This window comes from Aulonocara stuartgranti, assembly GCF_965226115.1.
Source record: "Aulonocara stuartgranti genome assembly, chromosome: 1".
Lineage (NCBI taxonomy): Eukaryota > Metazoa > Chordata > Actinopteri > Cichliformes > Cichlidae > Aulonocara > Aulonocara stuartgranti.
In genome coordinates, this window is record NC_138939.1 from 40,236,307 (window position 1) to 40,263,772 (window position 27,466).

Consider the following 27,466-nt stretch of genomic DNA (forward strand, 5'->3'; position numbering starts at 1 on the left):
TGGCAAAAATTAGGTAAAAAAGAAAAATCTGGTAATTCTTTGTTTTTATATTCATCAGGTCCCAATCAGCCCAAATATCAAAGAGAAATTAATAATGCATGTCATGGAAGCGTTCGGGTCTTAGGAGGTTAATCCAGTTTTCCTCTTTGACACTTTAGTATTCATTCATGGGCTTTAATTTTGTATCCCTCAAGAATTTTGATGTCCCATCAAGTGTTCTTTTGATCTAAAGCAAGGTTATTGAGATTCCTTAGAGACCATGTCCCTCTGGTCTGTACTGCACTGATGCAGACACACAGTCCAGATCAAAGTTTTAAGTTTTGATACCAGTATTAAATCTTTATTTCTATTTGGAAAATATTAACTATTATTGTTAATAATAACTGTTATGTGTAAGGTAGTATCATGCCCAACTTGAACACCTGCAGAAGCAAATATCTGTGAGGAATGCAAAAAAACCCTTCCTAATAAGTATTAAAATAATCATAACCGTTGTTTGTTTTTTGTGATTTTTCCTGACTGACTGAATTCATTAGAGGGTCCTTTTGTCCCTCTTGGGGGGAAACTCCCACTAGGTTTATATCTGGGACTCTCCACCATTTGACCTTAGAACTGAAGAAGCTTCTCGGATGAGAGGTGAAACGTCTTCAAGCAAGTTAAAGAAGTCCAGACTCTTTTCTTTCCAAGCTCCTTAGTTGAAAAAAGCACTTCACAAAAACTTCATGAGAAACTTTAAAACCAATGTCACTGACTGTTATATCTTAATTATCTCATTTAATCATGGCTCAAGGTGCTTTATATCTTAAGGTAAAGACCCTACAGTAATTGAAAGAAAACAGAGAAAACTCCAACAATCACATGAACCCCTATGAGCAAGCATTTTGGCAACAGTGGGAAGGAAAAACTTCCTTTTAACAGGAAGAAACATCCAGCAGAACCAGACTCAGGAATGGATGGCCATCTGCTGCGACCAGTTGGGGCTAGGAAAAGGAAGATGGGACAAAGACACACTGTGGAACAGAGCCAGCGATTAATAATAACTAATAATTAAATGCAGAAAGGTGTGTAAACACGTAGTAAGGGGAATCCCCAAGCAGCCTAGATGCACTGCAGTGTAACTAAGGGAGAATTCAGGATCACTTAATCCTGCCCTAGCTATAGAGTACAAAAACTTCAGTTTTATCTGAATTTAGAAGCAGGTCATCCAGGGCTTTACATCTTTAAGACATTCCTGCAGTTTAACTAATTGGTGTGTGTTATCTGGCTTCATGGACAGATAGAGCTGGGTGTCATCTGCATAGCAGTGTAAATGTATGCTATGTCTTCTAATGATGCTGCCTAAGGGAAGCATGTATAATGTAAACAGAATTGGTCCTAGCACTGAACCTTGTGGAACTCCATAATTAACCTCAGTGTGTGAAGAGGACTCTCCATTTACATGCACAAACTGGAGTCTATTAGATAGATATGATACAAACCACTGCAGTGCAGTACCTGTAATACCTACAGCATGTTCTAATCGCTCTAATAGGATATTATGGTCGACAGTATCGAATGCTGCACTGAGGTCTAGCAGGACAAGCACAGAGATGAGTCCACTGTCAGAGGCCATAAGAAGATCATTTGTAACCTTCACTAAAGCTGTTTCTGTGCTGTGATGAGCTCTGAAACCTGACTGAAACTCTTCAAATAAACCTCTGCAGATGATTTGTTAGCTGTTTGACAACTACTCTTTCAAGGATGTTTGATATGAAAGGAAGGTTGGAGATTGGCCTATAATTAGCTAAGACTGCTGGGTCTAGAGATGCTTTTTGAGTAAAGGTTTAACTACAGCCAGCTTGAAGGCAAAGAGCAAAACAAACAAAAAATTAAGAAAAGTAGCTGGATATATTGGTTTAACTCAACATACTTACAACATATTTTTTAAGATCAATTACTGATAATCCTGTTGCTAATGGAATAACCACATAAAAAAGTACACATAGTCCATACTACTACTTTGAGGAAGTTTAGGAAACAGACAGTTTGTAGCACATACTTCATGTCGATTAAATTATTATAGATTATATTTGACCATCCCCCCAAAAATCACAATCTAAAACCAAAATCTATAACTCATCAGTGTCATAGGCTGTAACATAGTTTCTCTGCACCGGTTTAATGTCTATGATGTATAGTCACAGAAGTATCAATACATTGGATGTAAAAAACATAGATTCATTACTAAAATAATTACTGTAAAAGGGATTTCATGGTAAGCTGTCTCTAAAAATAGATTCTGGTTTTGTTTTACAGATTTTAACCTTATTTTAAATAGGATTTGATGATTGTAAAAAAACAAAACAAAAATCAATTATCCAGAATTCGCTAGAAAGTGTTAAAAAAATGAAATCCTTTGACAAAATAAGAATGGTATGCTTATGTCTGATCATATATTGATACAGTTTTGAGTTTCATAGTTTGTGTTTTAACAATTCAAATAAGTAAACCATAAAATCTGAGGTTCCCAATGTTTGCATTTCTTCTTTTTTCTTCCTGTCACACAAACAAACAGTGATACTTGGAGCTAGAACATGGCCACATTTAGGCTCTTAATCATAGCTTCTTGTTTTTTTGGCCTAAATGCAATCCACAAGGGGTTTAGTGGGAAGTATCCACTGGAGAAAATACAATATAGCATTTCTGTTTTAGTAGGACTCACACCAAACGCTGGTCAAGACAGCAGGTTGTATTTTTATACTCCTATTCAATAAGAGCAGGAAAGTGACTTAAGTAAAGTTAAAACCAGAGGAGGAAAAAGTACAGACTTTCTTACTTAGAACTATAGATACCTATGTCTAAAAAAATACTCCAATAAAAGTAAAAGTACTGAAGCATCTTTTTTACTCAAGTAAAAGTGAAAAAGTAAAGGCTCTGAAATGTACTCTAAGTAGGAAAGTAAAAAGTAGCTCCTTGAAGGACATTTCTAATTCTGTACAAAGGAAACTGATCCCTGTGCTATATTAATATAATAAAATAATATTAGTACATAATAATCCAAATATTTAAATATAAATTCTAATTCAATTGAATGCACTCAGTTTGAATCTGTTATGTAGGGATTCAGCAGGTGGGGAACCCTTAGATCTGTGTAGTGTCTCCGCATAAGGAAAAGAATCACAACTCAAAATGTCTTGGCCGATTCCCATTTTCTAAACTGACTCCACACTGTATATTGTGTTGTTACTAAACTGTTGGTACAAATGTGGATTCAGCAAATTAATCTAACCATGATGGCCCCAAACAGCTGGAGGATACATATGAGAACTGCATGAGAACTTAAATGCAAAACGTAAATGAATATTAGCATATTACAGTTGATTTAAACCAACACTGACCATGGACACCACAGCCACTGTGCACCAGTCCAGCACAGTGCTTTACAATAAATTAACCACAGTACGACAAGCTAACATCTTTATCTCATACAAACAACTATTTTCAGCAACACACGCGTCAAACTGCACACAACAGTTGGTATGTTTATTTATGTTTGTTAAGCTTGAATTTCAAATTACCTGACACTTAAAAAATGTAACTCCCTTCATGTTTTCTCCATGTAATGCTAGCTAGATTTGAAGTACCGCAACCACAACATACGGACACCTGCACTCCTTTCTACAGTGGCTGGGAAGTGCAAATCGCAACAAATTACAAAAACCCACAACAAATTAAAAACCCGCAACAAATTAAAAACCCACAACAAATTACAAAACCCCGCAACAAATTAAAAATCCTTGACGGAAAGGGATTGTCTGAAATACCGGAAGTGACGCAACGATTAGCCTAATAGGGCTTTTGGAGCGTGATGTCACGAGAGGGGGCGTGGCCATGGTTTTTGGTTGTGGTGCCATGTTTCTGGGCCAAACAAAGCGCTAGCGAAAGAGGAGCGAAAGTACACGGATAACACCAGCTATGGTTCGTACTTGCTGTGCGGTCGGTTGTAAAGTTAGATCGCACGACCGGCAAGGGAATAAGGTTGAAAATGGTTTATCTTTTCATTCTTTCCCCATCTGGAAGCAACATGAGGCAGCTCTTGTATCGGATGTTACCAAAAGAAGGCGTCTAGTCTGGATAGCAGCTGTGAGACGAGCTGATATTAATCAATGTATTATAGTAAAAAATGAGACACAGGACACAAACATGGAAGCAAGATATATAATTAGTATTATTTATAATAAATATGAAGAAATAATTGCAATTTCTTTAACCATTGAGAATAACTAAATCCTTCAGGACAATGTCACATCAGTGCACTGAACTCACTATGGCTACGTTCACACTGCAGGTCTTAATGCTCAATTCCGATTTTTATATTTAAATCTGATTTTTTGTGTCTGCTTGTTCACACTACAAATAAAATGTGACAGCAAAAGCGCTCCTTTGTGAACCCTCAAAGTGGCCTGCATGCGCAAAAGCAGACGTCACACACAACACGCTCTGTTCAGACCCAGACCAAACAGTAATGTTTGACTGATGGCCCTTAATATAAAGACTTGTTTTAGACTTTGCGTTCTCCAATTTTGCTTTAAGTTATTTTGTTATTTATATATGGCCTAATAATTATCCTTATTTTTAATTTGTTGCGGGTTTTTGTAATTTGTTGCGGGTTTTTGTAATTTATTGCGGGTTTTTGTAATTTGTTGGGGTTTTTGTAATTTATTGCGGGTTTTTGTAATTTGTTGCGGGTTTTTGTAATTTGTTGCGGGTTTTTTTTAATTTGTTGCGGGTTTTGTAATTTGTTGCGGGTTTTTGTAATTTATTGCGGGTTTTTGTAATTTGTTGTGGGTTTTTGTAATTTGTTGCGGGTTTTTTTTAATTTGTTGCGGGTTTTGTAATTTGTTGCGGGTTTTTGTAATTTATTGCGGGTTTTTGTAATTTGTTGCGGGTTTTTGTAATTTGTTGCGGGTTTTTGTAATTTGTTGCGGGTTTTTTTTAATTTGTTGTGGGGTTTTTGTAATTTGTTGTGGGTTTTTGTAATTTGTTGTGGTTTTTTAATTTGTTGCGATTTGCACTTCCCAGCCACCGTACCTTTCAGCCCACTTTGACTCCCAAGTATACATGCTCTAGATAAGCGGCCCCCAACCTTTTTTGGTCCACGGACCGGTTTAACGTCACCGGTTTAACGGATCGGCCTTTAAGGTGTCGCGGATACATACAACAAAATAAAATGATACCAACAAGACAAAAACTGTTGTATTTTTTAAATATATTAATAGACACGAATTCACTGTGTAATTGTGTAACTTTATTAGCAGCGTCCGCCTGAAATGCGCCAACAATATGAAGAGTTAGATCCTCCTATCTGCCCCTTAATGCTCTCTGGCTGCTATGGTAACGTGTAAATACTTCTTTCAAAATAAGACACACAACTACAACATGGGAAAAGACTCAGGGAAACCATGTCAACAATAAAAACCCTGAAAACCATCAATTTAAATAAACACTCAAGTACAGATACCTAAAAATTCATTCAAGTACAGTAACAAAGTATTTGTACCTCGTTACTTCCCACCACTGGTTCAAACACACAGAGAAGTACAGATGACCTCAAACCTGATCAAGCACTTACTCAGGACAACGATGAAAGTCTGATTGTCCAGGAGAATCCAAAATCCAAAGCCAACGATGACGGCCCCAAACAGCTGGAGGATACATATGAGAACTGCATGAGAACTATCAGAATGAAAGGATGTCACAAGAAATTTGATAGTTACAAGCACCACTTCCTTTCCATGATTTTCATGTATTTAAAAAAACACTTTGATCAAAATGGATTCTAAAAACTCACTAATGAGAAGCATGAAATTATGTGTTTTCAGAAGTATCTGTCAGAACAAATAGGAACACAGTGGAAGCTGCAAATGCAGAGGGTGAAATGCAGGTACAATGAAAACCCACTCTATTAAGAGTTTTAATGCAACAGCGCAAATTGTCCTGAGTTGATTAATTTCTTGACATTTTACCTTTATTTTGACTAAAAGTTGCTGTATTGAATATTCCTAAATATTAGCCAACAAGCCAACAACATGTTTGTCTATGTTTGTTTGGAATTACATTTACATTTACATCCCACTTTCTCAAATTTTTTATTGAAAATTATGCAGTTTAACATCACATTGCACTCTGAAAAGAAAGCATAGTACAAATAAGCCATTGGAGTTAAAAAAGGGAATCATGTAATCGACTTATAGCCCAAAACGTATTCTAAATCTTTGACTCATCAAAGTAGCCACCTTTGGCAGATATAACAGCTGAACACACCTGTGGCATTCTTTCCACAATAGAAATCCAATGCAACTCGTCCTGTCAAACCTGCAGCTCAAAGTCTTGTCTTCATAGTTGAAACTGAGACTTGCTTACGCATATCACACAACCTGTTAACTCTCAGAAACTTGTCCTCTGATTCAGTTGTGGCTTTAGATCTGCCGGACAGAGTTTGTTTCTGAGTGGTGAATGAAACTGTACTCAATGACACCTTGACTTTTTGCTATGATGGTCTGTCTCCATTGATAATGGCCCTCTCACCATTTTTGCAGCAACGCACTACTTTCTGCAGTACAAGACTGTTCAGCTGATTTTTACAGTGCGTTCCAACACTGCTAATATGCACACAGAGGGGGTTGTAAGTAATCTAAAACAGTTGAAACAGCTGTAGGAATTAGTAGCACCAGCTCTCAAGGCTTGATGAACCTCCATTGCTGCAGAACAGCTTTAAATTGTTAACCCATTTTGAAAAGCCTTTTTGTATAATTCTAACATGTAGATTACTTTTCAGTTCTGGGTAACCTTACCTTTTTTTTTAAAAAAAAGGTCTGGCAGTTCACCCACTTACCTTTGTATCATTTCGAGCTATTCATTGGACATGAACGACTTGAATTGCAATAAATAAATGGACAAATTGGGGTGTTCTAAAACTTTTGACCAGTAGTGTATGCCAAAAGTTCAGTGCGCGAAAACCACCCCCAAACTATTGCAAGCACAATTAAATTCCTTACATGTTAATTTTTATAACATGCATGCATAGAACTCACAGCCACTTGCACAAAAAAGCCATCATGCATATGAGAGTGTCTGCGTTGCACTCACTGCTACAGTTTCGCGCAGACAGGTTGCTTAATGTGCTCAAAGCTGAATCCTGCTTGCATAAACTAACTTAACTTTTCACTGTTTGGAGGGCAGAGCCCAAAGGAAGATTGGTCACTTTGGTGGACTGTTAATGTTAGTGCCTTAAACTGCCTTACACTGTCAGAGCAAAATAAGCGCTACTTTAAACCATATTTATATATCCATCCTTTTTCTTCTGCTTATCCAATTTAAGGGGTTGGAAAGTCTATTTCAGCTGTCACAGAGCAAAAGGCAGAGTACACCCTGGACAGGAATGCCTTAAATGCCTGGGCCCTTGGTATCCCAACATAACATTGCATTATCTTCTTACAAATCAATGTAACTGACATTGACACTGCACTGGCAGTCTTCATAAAGTTGAAGGAAGGATGAATGGCAAAATGTACCAAGACATTCTTGATAACAATCGGCTGCCATCCACCAGGATTATGAAGACCAAATGAGGGAGTATGCTTACAAATCATTGTAAGAAGATGATCTGTCCCTAACCACCTGTCAGTGGTTTAATCTTTTGTCATTTTAGTTATATTTACATGTTCAAAATAAACTCTATTCTATTCTATTCTATTCTATTTAGCACCATTTGACAAAATCTAAGATTTATAAAATTCTTCTAAAAAGTAGATCTTAGGCCAAAGCATGATATTCTACAATACAAGCTGGACAGTTTCCCCATGCTTACTTATGTGTTATCAAATGTACTTTGTTATTGTCAGGTTTTTATCTCACCATATTAAGCGCCTTGAGGCGACTCCTGTTGTGATTTGGTGCAATATTAAATCAAACTGACGTGAACTGAATGGAGTAAAAAACTCAATCACAAACATACAGCTGCTCTAACACCATCCTAAAGGTGCATTTTTCTGCAACAGAACACTTTTATGAGTCACTAGTAAATTTAAAATACTTACAAAGAAGATGAGGTTGAAGAAGAACAAGAAGTACTTGCTCGCTGTCATGCAGCCTTTCCCCATGGTCATTTATCTGTGAACATGAGACAAATGAAGAGTCATAATAGAAATTTACATTAACAGCCCCAGAAGCAGAGATTATTACAGGATGCAGTTTAATTGTAACAGCTTTAGATCAGGGATAATCTTGATGTAAAGAAGTGGCGACAGATGCTGTAAGAATTAGAGACCACTGTGGATCATGATGATCAGATCAGGACCAGGGGCTCAAATCTAAAAGATTACAGCAGCAAAACCAGTACGACCTCAATCTGTGAGCATGGGGAGACTGCACTGGCAGTCAGATGTCTATTCATATTAATGTACAGAATTCACCTGCTTGCTGCTACTACTGCACATTCACCCAATGTGTATGTATGTATATATAAAAAAAAAAAAACACCCAGCACGCCCCTGCGGGCGGTTTATCCTTCAAGCTCGATCTTTCGATCTTTCTAAGCCCCATTAATTAAACAAAACAAAAAGAGTGAGACAAGAGTTAGTACTTTCCCAGTCATCCTAAATCTAGCTGTAGGGAGTTATACAAAATATACCTAACACAACAGTTAGACATTAAAGTAAAACAGACTGTGTGGACTTGTTATCAGTGTTGCAATTGATCAACTTTCCCATTAACTGAAGCATTTTGACATTTCAACATTGTATAGTACAGAACTGAGAGAAGAACAAATAACAAACTACATGAAGGTGATTTGAAGTAGATGACTGCACGTCTTCATTATGAACACATTTCTAAAGTTTGACTATAATATCGGAAACACTGCAAACCCATCAGGTAACTTAAAAAAAAATACTGATTCCCAGTCTGCTTTTGTATTGCGGTTCCCATGTGAGCTCCAAAACAAAATCTAAATACTTATTTGAGTATGACCTCAATAATAACGGAGCCCACAGGGCAGATTTAATAATGCTCTGCACAAGTAACGACGTTACCTTTTTCAGTAACGAGTAATCTAAATAATTACTATTCCTATCGTTACAACGCCGTTACCGTTACTAACAAGAAAATGCGGTGCGGTCGTGTTACTATTTTTCAACAAACAGGCGGCTGAAGCTGTCTTCAGCTTACTGCATCTTATATCAGTTGCACGGAAGTAGCTGTAAGTAATCTGGGCGATAACTTTTTGGCACAACACGAGATAAGGCGGCAAAACAATCGCATGAATGCTGCTGTTTGGCTGAGGTAAAACCAGAGTCATGATAAACGATATATACGCGTTTTTTTCTCAATAGTTTCGTCATGTTTAACGTCTAAGGACAGCGCAGCGAGCACTCTCTGCATATGACCAAAAAAATAAAAAAACAAACAAAAATCAGCCCTTTCGTGTTGGTAGAAAAATGTCAACCAATCAAAAAATGATATGGCACCATGACATTTGGTTGTTTAGGAAGAGGGGGAAGTTTTAGGAGTGACGGAGAGAGAGAGAGAGTTTTGAGATGTGAGAGATTTGTGACGTTTAGCGTGTTTGGAGTGTGTACTTAATGTGTTGTCTTGTGTAGTTAGTGTGTAGTGTTGTGGATGATATATATCAAGCTCAGGTCCTCTACCAGAGGCCTGGGAGCTTGAGGGTCCTGCGCAGTATCTTAGCTGTTCCCAGGACTGCGCTCTTCTGGACAGAGATCTCCGATGTTGTTCCCGGGATCTGCTGGAGCCACTCGCCTAGCTTGGGAGTCACCGCACCTAGTGCTCCGATTACCACGGGGACCACCGTTACCTTCACCCTCCACATCCTCTCGAGCTCTTCTCTGAGCCCTTGGTATTTCTCCAGCTTCTCGTGTTCCTTCTTCCTGATATTGCTGTCATTCGGAACCGCTACATCGATCACTACGGCCGTCTTCTTCTGTTTGTCTACCACCACTATGTCCGGTTGGTTAGCCACCACCATTTTGTCCGTCTGTATCTGGAAGTCCCACAGGATCTTAGCTCGGTCATTCTCCACCACCCTTGGGGGCGTCTCCCATTTTGACCTCGGGACTTCCAGGTTATACTCGGCACAGATGTTCCTGTACACTATGCCGGCCACTTGGTTATGGCGTTCCATGTATGCCTTGCCTGCTAGCATCTTGCACCCTGCTGTTATGTGCTGGATTGTCTCTGGGGCATCTTTACACAGCCTGCACCTGGGGTCTTGCCTGGTGTGATAGACCCCAGCCTCTATGGATCTTGTGCTCAGAGCTTGTTCTTGTGCTGCCATGATTAGTGCCTCTGTGCTGTCTTTCAGTCCAGCTTTGTCCAGCCACTGGTAGGATTTCTGGATATCAGCCACCTCCTCTATCTGCCGGTGGTACATACCGAGCAGGGGCCTGTCCTTCCATGATGGTTCCTCGTCTCCCTCCTCTTTCTTGGGTTTCTGCTGCCTGAGGTATTCACTGAGCACTCGGTCAGTTGGGGCCATCTTCCCAATGTATTCTTGGATGTTCGTTGTCTCATCCTGGACTGTGGTGCTGACACTCACCAGTCCCCGGCCCCCTTCCTTCCGCTTAGCGTACAGCCTCAGGGTGCTGGACTTGGGGTGAAACCCTCCATGCATGGTAAGGAGCTTTCTTGTCTTTATGTCAGTGGCTTCTATCTCCTCCTTTGGCCAGCCTATTACCCCAGCAGGGTACCTGATCACGGGTAGGGCGTACGTGTTGATGGCCCGGATCTTGTTCTTACCATTCAGCTGACTCCTCAGGACTTGCCTGACCCTCTGCAGGTACTTGGTGGTTGCAGCTTTTCTAGCGGCCTCTTCATGGTTCCCATTCGCCTGCGGGATCCCCAAGTACTTGTAACTGTCCTCTATGTCTGCAATGTTGCCTTCTGGTAGTTTAATCCCCTCAGTTCTGACTACCTTCCCTCTCTTTGTTACCATCCGGCTACACTTCTCCAGTCCGAACGACATTCCAATGTCATTGCTGTATAGCCTGGTAGTGTGGATCAGTGAATCGATGTCTCGTTCACTCTTGGCATACAGCTTGATGTCATCCATGTACAGGAGGTGGCTGACAACTGCTCCGTTCCGTAGTCGGTATCCGTAGCCAGTCTTGTTAATGATCTCACTGAGGGGGTTCAGGCCTATGCAGAACAGCAGTGGGGACAGAGCATCTCCTTGGTAGATCCCGCACTTGATGGTGACTTGTGCTATGGGCTTGGAGTTGGCCTCTAGTGTTGTACGCCACATCCCCATTGAGTTCCTGATGAAGGCTCTTAGCGTCCCATTGATCTTGTACAATTCTAGGCATTCCAGTATCCAGCTGTGGGGCATTGAGTCATAGGCCTTCTTGTAATCAATCCAGGCAGTGCACAGGTTGGTCAGTCTGGTCTTGCAGTCTCGGCTGATTGTTCTGTCTACCAGTAGCTGGTGTTTTGCGCCTCTGGTATTCTTGCCAATTCCTTTCTGTGTCCCGCTCATGTATTGACCCATGTGCCTGTTCATCTTAGCCGATATGATGCCTGACAGGAGCTTCCATGTAGTACTGAGGCAGGTTATTGGTCGGTAGTTGGAGGGGACCGGTCCCTTCTTGGGGTCCTTGGGGATCAGGACCGTCCGGCCTTCAGTTAGCCATTCCGGGTGTCTCTCGTTAACTAGCAGCTGGTTCATTTGTGCTGCCAGACGCTCGTGGAGTGCAGTCAGCTTCTTCAGCCAGTAGGCGTGAACTATGTCGGGCCCTGGTGCTGTCCAACTCTTCATACTGGAGACCCTTTCTTGGATATCTGCCACTGTGATGGTTACTGGACCCTGTTCAGGGAGGTCGCTGTGGTCTGCCCTCAGATCCTCTAGCCACTGAGCATTGCCGTTATGGGCTGCATCCTTCTCCCATATGCTCTTCCAGTATTGCTCCGTCTCCAGCCTTGGTGGTGCTGTTCTCTTATTGTTCCCTTGCCACTGAGAGTACACCTTTGCTGGTTCTGTGGAGAACAGCTGGTTTATTCTCCTGCCTTCTATCTCTCTGGTGTACCTCCTTAAGCGGCTGGCCAAGGCTGTGAGTCTTTGCTTGGCAGTTTCCAAGGCCTCAGGTATGGACAGCTTGCTGTATTTCTTAGGCACCTTATTTGTCTTAGTATTTAGTATTTATTTATTTATTGTCATTGTCAAGAACAATGAAATTGCGTTTGGGGCTTCCATACAACTCACGGAGGGAGGTTAGTTGGCTAACCTCCCTCCGTGCTACTTTGATCTTGCCCTCTAGCCTCCTTCTCCATGGAGGGTACTGCCCCTTGTCGCTGTTCAACTTGTAGCCAAGCATCTCACTGATCACTGCTGCCGTATTGTAGATCAGCTTGTTAGTGTCGGTAATCGTGGTTGTAGGTATTGCCCGTAGTGCTGCATTAACATCATCTAGCAGACCTTCTGAGGGTACTTCACGTAATCTTGGTAACCGGCTACGGGGGATCCAGGTTTCAAGCTTGGCCATGATCCTATTTTTCAGGTCAGTTCCTCTCGCACTCAACGATCCTTCTCCTATCGCACTTGGGGCTATGTACCCAATCTCGGGTGGGGGTGATGATATCGCCCCCCTGACCTGGCGTCCTGACTCCTCCTTGCCGTAGCATTTGTGTTGTACCTCGTCAATCTCTAGCTGTGAGAGCAGTCCCTTCTTTCGAATGTTGGAACACTGAGCTACTAGTTGTTTCGCCGTCATTGTGGATGTTGGGTATCGAAGAATCCATAGGTCCCTCATCCTATTCATGTAGCCCCTTCCGCCGGGGTTACTTGCGTAGTAGCATTCCAACATTTACAGCAGAAACATAAAATGTACAAAAAAACAAAAAGAATAATAACTACAATAATTAAACAGCAATAAAATAACTGTCAGTTACCCACTGAGTCAAAGGCCAGTGAATAAAAATGAGTTTTTAATCTGGATTTAGAAACCAGCACTGATGCAGATTGCCTAATGTGAAGAGGAAGATCATTCCAAAGCTTTGGGGCAACAGTAGAGTCTCCTCTAAGTTTCAGCCGTGATCTACTGACTGAGAGCAACAGCTCAGCTGACCGGAGTGAATGAGGGGGGACAATGAGGTGCCAGACCATTTAAGGATTTTATAACCAGTGAAAGGATTTTAAAATAGATTCTAAATTCAATTGGAAGCCAATGTAAGGAGGCCAGAACTGGAGTAATATGCTCAAATTATCTTTTTACCAGTTAAAAGCTGTGCCGCAGCATTCTGCAACAGTTGCAGGTGTGACAGAGTGGATGCACTCAGATGGAGAAAACAACAGCCATCGCATCCTGCCCGCGTCCCAAGACCAAAAAAGGTTCTTGGGGCTGGCTGGGTACTACTGTTGGTTTGTGCCTGGGTTTGCAGAGTTATCCAGTCCCTTGACTGAGCTCACCCAAAATGTGAAGCCAGATCTGGTCCAGTGGATGGAGCAGTGCCAGAGGCTGCGGGCCATTTTGTCCCAGCAGGTAAGGAGGCCATTGTGTACATCAGCTGAAAGCTGTCAGAGAGCGTAAGGCCACATATATCACGGAGGAGGAGTGTCTGACCACGTGGTGTCCAGTCCACTCCCTTCGTTATCTGGTCGTTAAGTGATGACGTGACGAATCCTACTTCCGGGCCTAAAGTAGTCTGCGTTTAATATGGCTATGTGTTAACTATGTGTTGTTAACATGTTTAATGTTTTGTATTTTCTTCTATTTGATCTCAAAAAGCTCCTAAAACAGTCAGTGATCACTGTTGACCTCCCTCGGCTTTTATTACCGCTAATCATTTATTTAAGCTCAGTTTTTAAAACCTTAGGATGTAACTACAGCCCAGCCCATGCAGCAGTATATGAATGACTAACCTCGTATTGTGGATGGATTATCTCAGTTGTTCTCCTGACTGAAGTTTGGTCCTTTTACAGCATCCTGCCATGCGATTACATTTGTTCCTGACCACCGAGAACACTCACGTTAACTTTTATCCAGTGGAAAAAAGTTAGCTTGTTTATATTATGCTAACATAGCTGTGTCGCTAGCGGTCACGTAGCACATCATTATATACCAGCTAGCCAAACTTCAGTAACCCTACAAACGTCACTGCTGTTTAGTTTTCTGTCTTCATTTATGCTGGAAGTGATAACAGAGCTGTACGTTTTAATTTGTTTCCAAAACCCCGCAGTCAGGACATGCTATATTGTATTTAGATAGAAGCTAACGAGCTAACTCCCTGCTAACTTCTAACTCCGTTAAATGTCATAAATTCCGTTTTCATGGATGCCTGGATGTTAAACTCAATTGTTACACCTGGTAGAGCAGGTGCAAATCGTCATGGCCAATTTTCTCTCTATTTGCAGGTGTAACTTACTGGATTGCCGTACCAAACTGCAAATTACTTCTGTGTGGTGGCTCATATCTGTGGGGGAAAAAAACAAACCAACCTGAATGGACCATCAATCAGCCCTCACTCCACAGAGTAGTGGCATTTACTGTCCAATAAATCTATGGAAATCTGAGTGAGATATGGAAAACTTGCTCAATGCTTCCCCTGGCAGTGGAGCCCTGTGGGCGACCCACTTTCCTGTTACTGTAAATCGGTTACACCAGTGTTTGTTCCAGCTTGGAAAGGGTGGTACCTGCAGTGATGGCAGTGGGAAGAGACTATCCAGTGAGAAAAATTTTGGTGACTTCCTGTAGCAAAGTCAGATTGAAGTGACTGTCTAACTACACACACACACACACACACACACACACACACACACACACACACACACACACACACACACAATTAAGCCGATCTTCTATGGTCTGATTTCAAACTTTGGATCTTTTAAGGACAAATTGTTAGCGGGGTTGGGCGATCTAAAAGTGAAAGTCAAAAGCATAGACATTTTTTATGAGCCACTCAAGTAACTCTGGCATTCAATATATTTGGAAAGGCGCTACTGAGATGAAACTCTCACCGGTTGCTGGTAAGAACCCATCCAATCCACACATGCAAAGAAATCAAACAATAGATGTCCATAAATTATGTGTCATTATGAGAAATGGCACAAGGAACAATATTGAACACTGTTACTGAAATGTATTTATTACTTTGTACAGAAGCTTTTGTTGGTGACGACAGCTTCAAGACTCCCGTACGGAGAAACTAGTTGCATGCATTGCTCAGGTGTGATTGTGGCCCATTCTTCCACACAAACAACCTTCACATCCTGAAGGCACCTTCTGTGAACTGTGAGTTTTTCAATTGGATTCATGTCAGGTGATTGGCTGGGCCATTCTAGCAGCTTTATTTTCTTTCTCTGAAACCAGTTGACAGTTTCTTTGGCTGTGTGCTTTGGATCATTGCATTGCTGAAAGATCCACCCTTATTTCATCTTCATCATCCTGGTAGATGGCAGTCAATTTTTATCAAGAATGTCTGGGTACATTTTTCCATTCATCCTTCCTTCGATTTTTAGAGGACTGCCAGTGCCATATGCCAATAAACAGCCCTACAGCATAGTTCCACCTTCAAATGTCACTGCTGGTATCGTGTTTTGGGGGTGATACGCAGTGGCTTTTGACGTCCAAACAGGATCTGTATTGTGGCATCCAAACAGTTAAATTTTGGTCCGATCTGATCAGACTCTCCCCAGTATTTCACAGACAGTCTAAATGTTGTTCAGCAAACTTTAAATGCACTTGAACATGCTATTTCTTCAGCAATGGAGTCTTAATTATACAAAGAGCTGACAAAAAAGCTGAAACACAGTCAGCCTTTGGTTTTATTCTGAAACGTAATAAATGAATAAAACTAAGACACGACAAGCAGACTTAACTCTCCTCCTGCCTCTCCTTTTCTACCCCCTCCTCCTTTTTCCCAGCCTCTGCTAGTACCAGGCACAACCCTACATAGCTCAGCAGCTCTCAGTGACGCAACACACTGTGAGATTAGGGCACAAGGGTATACTATGAAAGAAGCTCAACACAGCGAGGCTTTCTTTGCATTAATTGACTTGGCAAGCCCAGTCGAGACAGTAAGTATCACAGTGGTGGTTATCAGCTATATCTGTTAAACTAGGCTTTTTGGTCCAGGCTCTGTGCACACTCACATATAAATGAGCATTTCACATGTCATATGCCTCTTCTTCCACACAAAATTATCCCTAGTGAGTCACGCAGGAGGAGGAAGCAGGATAAACACGCTGGCGTAAAGTTGCTCCTGAGAAAACACCCGGCTTCCCCTGCTCTTGGTTATCATGGCCAACGTTCTGAGGAGCAAACTGAGTGTGCTCCAGGGAAACATTGATTCTAAAAGGATTTTAGAGATTGTGGCATTTTAGCCTTTATAGAGACATTGCTTAGTGGGGCCAAAAAGGATTTCAGACCTTTTTCTGGAGGGATTCAGATTACCCTTTTGTCTAGATCGAAAGGCCGAGGTGACCCAGAAAACTCAAGGAGGCGACGTATGTCTTTATTTTACTGAATGAAACTGTAACTCTGTGACTGTCATGGAACTAATCTGCACAGCAGATGTTGAACTTTTATCAGTATCAGTTTGTCCATTTTACCTGTTCCCACAGCTTTTTATAACAGCAGTGATGTAGTGAATAAACGGCAATCACTTTCACCAGAGGCACCTAACTTCATTCTAGATGATTTTAATCACGTCTCGCTTAAAGACTATTTAACTTCTATCAGTATTCAGTTTTATTTTATTTTATGTATACAGCATCAAATCACAACAACATTTTCTTCAAGCCACTTTACATTGTAAGGTAGACCCTATTATAATACAGACAGAGAAAAGCCCAACAATCATATGACCCCCTATGAGCAAGCACTTTGGTGACAGTGGGAAGGAAAAACTCCCTTTTAACAGGAAGAAAACTCCAGCAGAACCAGGCTCAGGGAGGGGCGGGGCCATTTGCAGCGACCAGTTGGGGTGAGAGAAGGAAGACAGGATAAAGACATGCTGTGGAAGAGAGACAGAGGTTAATAACAAGTATGATTCAGTCCAGAGAGGTCTATTAATACATAGTGAGTGAGAAAAGGAAAAACTCAATGCATCATGGGAATCCACGGCAGCCTACGTCTATTGCAGCATAACTAAGGGAGGATTCAGGGTCACCTGGTCCAGCCCTAAGTATATGCTTTAGCAAAAAGGAAAGTTTGAAGCCTAATCTTAAAAGTAGAGATAGTGTCTGTCTCCTGAATCCAAACTGGAAGCTGGTTCCACAGAAGAGGGGCCTGAAAACTGAAGGCTCTCCCTCCCATTCTACTTTTAAATACTCTAGGAACAACAAGTAGGCCTGCAGAGCGAGAGCGAAGTGCTCTAATAGGGTGATATGGTACTACAAGGCCATTGTTGGACAAATGTATGTATGGATGTCTCCTGTCCTACCAGACAGTCCTACTAGACAAAACGTTGCCTCACTGTACAAGTTAGTCCCACTACCCGCTACCTCCACTTGGTACTGCAGACCACAACCGTGCCCACTTATAAAGCAGTCTTAAAAAGACAGAAAGCACAGATGAAGGAGATAAAGAACTGGACAGAATAATTTGTGCTCTGCTTGCAAGAGTATTATGACTGCACACACTGGGATAAGGGATTTGCTGGAATGATTTGGACACACTTACTCATGTCATATGTTCTTATACTGCACTTTGTAGAGACATGATTATTCCTTCCAGGCAACTTAAAACTTATCCTAACAATAATAATACTAACAATAATAAATCTGTAAAGTCAAGCATACAGAAAAGAGTCAGTAAGAACAGCAAGGACTTCCTCCCGATGTCTAATGTCAGTGTGCTGCTGCCTACCCTGTGGAGGTCTGTGCTTCCCTCCATGGATATGCCTCCCCAGACCATCACTGACCCACCACCATGTTGAACGACATTAAAAGCAGCATAAATACTCCACATCTTACCCAGAAGCTTTCATGTTTGTCATATGTGCTCATAGTAAACAGGCTCTAATCTGTAAAAAGCATAGGATGCCAGTGGTGGACCTGCCACTTCTGGTATTCTATGGCAAATGCCACAAACATCAAGACAAGAAGGCTCCTTACCATACATGGAGGGTTTATCTCCAAATCCAGAACACTAAGCGGAAGGAGGCCGAGGATTACGGTAGTGAGTGTCAGAACCACTATCCAACAACATGAGCACATCAGACAGATGGCCACAACTGATTATGTGATTAATGAATATCTCAAGCAGCAGAAACACGAGAAAGAAGAACTAAAAGACACCCCAGAGGCACTAATCATGGCAGCACAAGAACAAGCTCTAAGCACCAGACTGATAGAGGCTGGGGTCTACCCAAGGGCGTAGATCCGGTTTTGGCGTTGGTGGGGACGGATGATTCAACCACCGAACCCTGCCGTGTTTCCTTTCTTTTTCCTTTTTGTCTTTGCTTCTTGATAAAAAAAAAGGAGAAATATACTTGCCTACATATGCTATTCTACATGCTTTTAAACCATTTAAAATCACAATTCAAAGTTTTATATTTGAATTATATAATGTTAAATTACTATTAAACAAATGACTGAGTATTTTAGGCTTTAGTTTACTTCAGCCATATTCCATATAAATCAGGTATCATTCAAAAATAGCTTCAAATACAGTCATGACAATAAAAGAATATGACCTTAAGGACTTAACAACATTACTTCAGTTACACCAACATCTCTGATGCATTAGCACTAAGCGAACACTGAATGACCTGGTGGGTTTTGTCCATAAAACTACTCATCTAAGATGACCACAAAGTAAAAGATCTCTCAGCAACATTATGCAACATTTTAGGCACTACTGCCCCGATCAGATCAGTGAGCTGGGATTTTTCATTCTAAACATGAACTACTGTTACAGCAACAGACATGGACTACTGGTTCCCCACACAACAACTCAATGTCCACTATGTGAAGGAGCCAAACACATGCCTGCTCCTCTCGTTAACTGAGGTAAACTGCTGGCATATTTGTTTTACATCTATACTGTCCAGTCTCTGCTGGTGGACACGGCAACACTTTTTTCATGGTTACATACAATTTTAGACTAATGTGGGCCAAAGCCTAGCACATACTTGCCAACCTTGAGACCTCAGAATTAGAGAGACATTCAAAAGGGCTGTTGGGGGGGTATACATATACATACCAAAAGTTTTTACAGTGTTTTCTTATCGGATAAAATAAGTTAAATGTCACCGTTATTATTGTCCGGCCGGAAACAGGCCAGGGGTGTCCAAATACAGAAGCTGCGTCCACCTGAGGACCCGGCCTTCGCGGTCTAAGTGGGCCGGGTCGTCTGAAAGCCGGGTGGACCGGAAATGAGCGACTGTGAAATTGGACGGTCTAGCCTTCAGAATTACGTCACCTCTGCCGTCTGCTCCTTTGCTGTCTAAACTATAACCGGATGCTGGTGTAGATTCTCGACCATCTCACACTTCTGTTCAATCAGTTTTCTGTTTAATCAGTTTTCTGTTTGACGTTTATTCAGCTGTGTGAAAACCCCGGAGGAACTCTTCCGAGGGATTAATAAAGTTTTATTTAATCTAATCTAAGATAATAACTTTAATCTCAGCCAAACCGATTTACTCACAAACAAATAAACCACTGAAAAAGGCCAAACAACAACATGTTTAGGTATTTGAAGTTTACACAGCTACATTCTCGCCTGAAAATATGTTAAAAGTTTATTTTGCGACCCTGAGAAATTTATAAGAGTAATATTAAAACTAAGTAGCTGCAGCAGTAGCCATTGTTGGAAACTAGAATTAGCTGGGCCAACCTGAGATATGGTTTTTCAATGTTGTTGTCCGGGTGGAAAATCGGGAGAATGGTGGCTCTGGGAGATTTTCGGGAGGGGCACTGAAATTTGGGATTCTCCCGGAAAAATCAGGAGGGTTGACATGTATGGCCTAGCATAGCCTGTAACGTTATTATGACGGACACATTTTATGAGTGAACTTGACTTTAAGTGATTTACAGGTTTGTTTGAAAAATATTTTTTTTATATCCAGGTTCTTCCTTTTTGCTGCCATCCTCCTCTCCTCATTGCAGCGCAGGCTTGCCGCTGCTAAAACTGAACAGAGCTCCCAGAAAGGCTCAGCCAATCACATTGGCCATATTTGTCACATGAGGTAGGACTCCGGTAGAGAACGTAATTTAACTCTTTCTGCACCGCTGGGTGAATGAGACGTTGACAGATCGTTTTTTTTTTCTTTCTATCGGGTTTGTTTGTCTTTGCTCGAAGAGATCAAATTATTGGTGGGGAAAATTCAATAATCGCTGGATATTGGTGGGGACATGTCCCTTCCGTCCATGCCAAATCTACGCCCTTGGGTCTACCAAATCAGGCAAGACCCAACCCAGATAGGAAGAGAGTCCAGGGCCAATGTGCCGTCAGGTCAGCAGATCTGCATAAATTTCTGGCAATCTGGAGAACGCATTGTTAAACAGCAGACCCTCCAGATAACATGTCTTTTCTTTCTTTTCTTTTTGTTTTCATTCTTACCAGCTGTTCTCACAAAGAAAGTATTGGACAGGATACTTTTCTAAAAGTAGTACTGTAACTATCGTATCAAACACCATTTTAGTGAAATTATACTGGAATGAGATAATTACAGTTACGGGTTATATTCAGAAACGTGAGAAGATTGTTGCGAGTGGAGTTGGGTTATAGCACATTAGCTTATGTGCTCATGCAGGTGGATGGCAATGGAGGAGAAGGAAAAAGGAGGATGAGGCTCCATATCAGGGCTCATCATCGTCTTCTTTCTCTCTCTCTTTCTTTTTATTTGAAAAGCATGATTGGTCTGCCTATAGTTAGAGCACTGAGTCTTTGTTACCTTGTCATGCATTTTCCTTTTGTTTCTGGCCATTTGACAATACAGAAATGTTTTTATGCTTGAGTAAATTAAAGCCCCATTTTAAAAAATCTGGGTAAAAATGTTTTTTATTACAATCTTCCTTTGATTGGAGGCCAAAACCTGTTGGGATGGGTACCAGATATTTTTTGCATGCAGGAAAAACTCAAAACAGCAAAAAACCTTTTAAAGCATACTATAAAAGCAGTTAAAATACAGTCAGACAATTTTATTATGACTCTTACATGTCTGACAGACTAAGGAATGGAATGATACGATATGATATGATATGATAGATTTCCTCCCTGACCTTCATGTATTTGATTGTTACCACTGCACTGCATAGGCTGGGTTCCAAAAAACTAAAAAGTTGAATCAGACTAAAGTTTTTCTACCAAGCAACATAAGCACTTGGCAGCAGAAGAGCTTTAAGTTGGTCCTGATATTTGCATGTGCATATTTCAGGTGGACGCTGTGGCTTAATGTCAAACTTAGTATTACTGAGAAACTGAGGAACTGACAAGGAGACCTCTGGGCTGTAGAGTGGGGGTTAAACAGAGATCGAAGAGGAAGAGGTTTAAACCCTGTGTGCTGGCAGTCATTGTGGGGAATGTAAGGTCCCTAGCTCACCCAGACCCAGAGAAAGTTCAGAGAGTCCAGCATAATGTGCTTCACTGAAATGTGGCTGAACGATCAGATACCGGACTCTGCTGTTTTGATCCCTGGCTTCTTCACGGTTCGGATGGACAGAGATACCGACGCCAGCGGCAGAAAAAAGGAGGTGGGGTGGGTGTGTTTGTGAACTGCAGGTGGTGTAACCCGAGACATATCTCTGTTAGAGTGTTTCTGCTACTGCGATGTCAAGCTACTTGCCATCAGACTTTGCTTGTATTATCTGCCCAGGGAGTTTACTTCTCCTTCCCTGCTGAAGGAGAAGTTGGAGGACATGCAGGTGGAGGCTCCACTGGTCTAGTGGATCCGCGACTACCTGACAGGCAGACCACAGTTTGTGAGACTGCAGAGCTCTGTGTCAGAGAGTCTGAACAGCAACATAGGCGCACCCCATGGAACTGTTCTGTCTCCTTTCCTCTTCACCATCTATACAGCCGACTTCAAGTACATCACAGAAACTTGTCTCCTCCAGAAATTCTCTGATGACACAGCCATAATTGGAAGTGTGGAGATGCGATGGGAAAAGGAGTACAGAGGACTGATTGATCGTTTCGTGAGATGGTGTGAGGTGAATCACCTGCAGCTGAATGTGGCCAAAACAAAGGAGCTGGTGGTGGACTTTGGCAGAAACAGATCCCGACCCTCCCCTTTGTGCAACAGTCACATCCTACAAGTATCTGGGAGTTCAACTGGATCACAAGTGGTCTGCCAATACGGACGCTGCCTACAAAAAGGGTTCGAGCCGGCTTTACTTTCTACGAAGGCTCAGATCTTTCAATGTATTCAGCAGGCTGCTCGATATGTGTTATCAGTCTGTTGTTGCGAGCACCATCTTCTTTGCTGTGGCGTGCTGGGGTGCACGCATCAAAGCAAAGGACACAAACAGACTGAACAAACTCATCAGGAAGGCAGAATCTGTTGTTGGCATGAAGCTCACCTCGCTGGAGGTGGTGATCGGTGACAGAAAGCTGGCAAGACTGCTGGCAATCATGGACAATGACTCCCACCCCCTTCATAACATGCACAACAATCTGAAGAGCAGTTTCAGCAACAGGTTCCTTCAACCTGGCTGTCTGAGGGAACATTACAGGAGGTCGAAATCATAAACGGGACCTTCAGGATTTGAAGACTGTGAACTATAAGTGGCCAAAATTACACCTGGGCAATGCATGCAACTGGTTTCTCCATACAGGAGTCTGTCATCGCCAACAAAGGCTTTTGTACAAAGTATTAAATACAGTTCAATAAATATACATTCTCCCTGTGTCTTTACTCATTATTATACATAGTATAATGTATGGACATCTATGGTTTGACTTCTTTGCAGGTGTGCATTGGATGGCTTTTTAGCAGGTATAGGTTATAGGTTTGATTACAATTACTACCATAATGCCGTTAAATTGGGATGCAACGTCATCTAAACAGCTTTGACAGGCAGAGACGGAGAAACTTGCATATCTCTGTTGTGCAAACGCTAAGAGGAAGTCCAGCGTTTACTTTCCCGCAAAACAAAAACTGACTAAAGAAATCACTCTGAGGTCAAACATTGATTAAGGTCAGTGCCGTAGACGTCACCCAGTGGAAATTTGTATTTGTTTTAATAATAATAATAATAATAATAATAATGGATTGGATTTATATAGCGCTTTTCAAGGCACCCAAAGCGCTTTACAATGCCACTATTCATTCACTCTCACATTCACACACTGGTGGAGGCAGCTATGGTTGTAGCCACAGCTGCCCTGGGGCAGACTGACAGAAGCGAGGCTGCCATATCGCACCATCGGCCCCTCTGGCCATCACCAGTAGGCGGTAGGGTAAAGTGTCTTGCCCAAGGACACAATGACCAGGACAGAGAGCCCAGGGATCGAACCGGCGATCTTCCGGTTACAGATACGCTTCCCAACCCCGGTCGCCCTTTTATAGGGCGACCGTTGTTTATAGAGAGAGACTGGAAACCTCCATCATCTCATCTTTGCAGCTCTCCTTTTAGTATATAAGGCTATATCTTTCTTAACAAACAGCCCACGTGTCAGCTGTCAGGAGAACTGAAAAAAATGTAAGAGCAGAACTTAAGATCGTGAAGTGTGCGAGGAAAGGATCAGCTTTATTTGAGATCTGAGTGACAATCATCACATTTCAGTTTGTGATGATTCTGTTCTCTTTGTGATTACAGAAGCTACTGCCAGATTAGACCTCAGCACCACCCAGTGAGAACAGACAAATCATCCCATATGCTCCCTGTTTGTAGTAACTCCAAAATTAACTGATGAAAAAGGCACAAAGGCCATATTACATGCATACTACTACACCAACAAGCAATATCTCTACTCAAAGGAGACATCTCACAGATGCCAAACGTGCAAGTTTTGTCACCCTCAGATCAAAATTCACTGAACCAGCAGCAAAACATGACCAAAACGATGCTTCAAGTTTGAAAAACATTAGTATGAATTCTTTCATACCCGTGCTGTCTTGCTTCCAAAACTTAAATCCACCGCAATTAAAAGGCATTAACTGAATAACTCGATCTCCCACAATGCCTCAAAGCAGTTCCTTGCCAAAAAAACAAAACAAAACAATTTTATGCCCGGTTACAGAGATTTGTGTGTGGGTAATAAAAAAAAATTCAAAAACAAGCATTGTTTGGAGGCATGTCAATAAAGTTAAATAACTTCTGCTATTCAGTATTTAAGAAACAACTCTCACAGATTGTGCCAAATGTGTTGAGTAAAACCTCTGTAACTTCGCTCTGTTTCACTTCAGCAGCATCAGTCTGTGCAGACATAATGTCAGTATATATGTCTACTGCAGCATGTTTTCAAAAAGGCTATATTCTATAAGATACAGAAAGAATTAGGCGAGGAAAAAATTTCTATGGCTTTATTTTGATATACAGAGTTTTTAAATTGCATGTTGGTCGTGTCATTTTCAATCAGGAGCCTCAGAAAGGCTCTTGGGTTTTAGAGGTTAAACTCATGTTCACATGTTGTTAGCTGTGGAGTAGAATTTTAATGAGGGAGCTAAAAATGGGTAATCCCATAATTAGCTCTAAGGCAATTCCAAAAAGGAAAAACAAGTTGTGGACTCACTATGGGTTAATGTTTGAAATATAGCCCTTCTGTAATCATGCAACACTGATTCAGGAGACAGACACTATCTCTACTTTCAAGATTAGGCTTCAAACTTTCCTTTTTGCTAAAGCATATAGTTAGGGCTGGACCAGGTGACCCTGAATCCTCCCTTAGTTATGCTGCAATGGACGTAGGCTGCCGGGGATTCCCATGATGCATTGAGTTTTTCCTTTCCAGTCACCTTTCTCGCTCACTATGTGTTAACAGACCTCTCTGCATTGAATCATATCTGTTATTAATCTCTGTCTCTCTTCCACAGCATGTCTTTATCCTGTCTTCCTTCTCTCACACCAACCGGTCGCAGCAGATGGCCCCGCCCCTCCCTGAGCCTGGTTCTGCCAGAGGTTTCTTCCTGTTAAAAGGGAGTTTTTCCTTCCCACTGTTGCCAAAGTGCTTGCTCATAGGGGGTCATATGATTGTTGGGTTTTTCTCTGTATCTATGAAGCGCCTTGAGGCGACTTATGTTGTGATTTGGCGCTATATAAATAAAATTGAATTGAATTGAATTGAACACCGAAGAGGTGTAGTACTGAGTTAAACTGTGAGCCCCCCAAGTCTTCTCATCAAATCTTTCTAGAATGGAGCCAAACTGTTGCAGAGCTCGAAGAGATGAAAACATTCTTATCTAACAGTCATTTAGACTTTTAACCTCCAGCTGTATCCAGCGCAGTCCAATTTATCCAACAAGACAGGCTTTTCTGTTCGTGGTATATGGAAAGTCACCAAAGTGAATCGTGGAGCTGGCCCTGGAGCTGAACCGATCTATTGTCTCACATTGTGAGAAAGAGATGAAGGTCCTCTGATGAGCAGGCAGCTAAAATATTGGCTGGGCATTGACGCCACCGTGGAAAAAACAAACTGACCCACATTTTCATCTATAACAGAAACATGTCCTCAAACAGACGGCCCACTCTGCTTTCAGTGAGAGTTAGAGTACACTGTGAACATTAATTTATTATTTATTAATTTGTCGGTGTTTGCTGAAGTGTGTAGCATGATTGCAAAACATCCTAAACATCGTAATATAGTAAAGATGGAGAACTTGGAGAATTAAAGTGAAAGTGCACTGAAGCTTCTGGCTACACGTTTCAGTGGTCAGTGTTTATCTGTTTTGTTTGTCCTTTAGTTTAACTCCTGCTGAGAAGATCACAACATACAAGCACCTTCTTTGTAGTGAAGTGAAACAGTGTGAAAATCACACTGAACTCTGCAAACACTGTCTATACTTGTGCTGCTTTTCTGATCTCTGATTTCTTCATGCTTGTTCCCTTTTGCAGTGAACATGCTATTGTTTCCTTTCCTGCCCAAGCCCATTTTCAACTAATCCAGCTATATCATACTTGCATATAGCATCACCATCATCCACCATTAGACTGGACAGGACTGGACACAAGAATGTCTAAATACCCCAAATCAAGTACAGCATAATGTGAAAAGATGCAGTATTGGTGGCTTGTTCACTGTAAACTTAATTATCCACAAATGGATATGATGATGTCACACATTTCTTTTGTTTAGTTAAAAAAAAATTAATTATTTTTACCAATTTGCTTAAATACACTTCTCAGTAATTACCTTGCAAAACTACTTCTTTTTACCTACAATATTAATGGATCAAGCATAAAAGCTGGTGTAAAAACGTATTTATTCTTTAATTTAAAGTAGATTTATTATAAATGCAGTATCCTGTTAAGTACACTGTATGCATACTATAAAGGCAAGTTTCTTCCTCAGTTTAAACCATTAAATAGTAAGCCGTGCATTAGCGAATATTGGGAATAAATGCCTGGCCATGAAAAGATCCCAGATATTGACTGTACCTGATAAATAAAACTGCACTTCAACAGAGTCCAATGAGTTCATCAAGCCTGCCTTCTGTTTCTCTTTGGACCACATTTGCTCAGGCTTTAAACAGATCACTGCATTTCTGAATGACAAACTTTGCAGCAAGAAAACTTCTGACGTTTATTTTTTGTATTTTATTTTACTTCATTTTTGTGGGGTTTACTACAAGAGACTCTAAGAGATGAGTTTCTAAGCAGTGTAAAAGGAGACTAAACTTTAGCTGTAGAGCAAAGAATGGTCCGACACACAAATCCTCTCCAGAGGCGCCATATCACCAACCCCTCCACCTCACAGCATCCACAAAGCAGCTGATATGTGGCCGATTTTGCGAACTTCCACTCGTGATCAGCTGAACTCAATCACCATAGCTGCTACAGACGCGCACAGGTAAGGAGAACAGGGCTTTAGAGAAGCTGTTTCTCTAAACGCACACAGTCGGAGCAGCGGTTACTCACGTGTTTCGGTGTAAATTGTGAAGAAGAAAAGGTTGAGCGCGACTTCTGTTAGGATCCTGTGCCCTCTGAAAGACCCGCTGCTGGGACTGAAGCAGCGTGCCTCGGCAGCAACAACTGTCAGATACTGTCCCCATCATCCCCCAGGAGGAGGAGCTACGCCGCGCTGTAGCTTGTCGTGTCGGAGCGCAGGACTCCTCTGTCACAGTAAATGCTTCCATTCTTCTGTAGAAACGGCTTGTTGAACCCAAAACTTCATACTGTTACACTTATAATCCCATTTTAACACATTGCTGCCCGGTGAATTCTGCTCGAAACGTAACCGTGTGGAACAGACCTCAGCACGGTGACTATCTTATTTACTCACCAGCAGTGTTGGTCAAGTTACTTGAAAAAAGTAATCAGTAACTAATTACTTCCCCAAAAAGTAATCCAGTTACTTTACTGATTACTTAT

The 27,466-nt window shown here is 41.5% G+C and overlaps 1 protein-coding gene across 2 annotated transcripts in view; it reads right to left on the bottom strand.

Annotated features, from left to right (window-relative positions):
* LOC309705465 (CD82 antigen-like) overlaps window positions 1-27,165 on the bottom strand; it is a 45,098-nt gene extending 17,933 nt beyond the window's left edge. Inside the window, exons 1-4 of one of the 2 annotated variants that reach the window (XM_082531314.1) lie at window positions 27,014-27,165; window positions 14,413-14,460; window positions 8,079-8,151; window positions 5,612-5,684 (exon numbers count right to left, since the gene is read on the bottom strand). In XM_082531314.1, coding sequence (XP_082387440.1) covers window positions 5,612-5,684; window positions 8,079-8,147 — 142 coding nt within the window. In that variant the 5' untranslated portion in view covers window positions 8,148-8,151; window positions 14,413-14,460; window positions 27,014-27,165. The remainder of the gene's footprint in view (window positions 1-5,611; window positions 5,685-8,078; window positions 8,152-14,412; window positions 14,461-27,013) is intronic. The other variant, XM_082531313.1, reaches the window with a different exon arrangement.
* Between the last annotated feature and the right edge of the window lie 301 nt (window positions 27,166-27,466).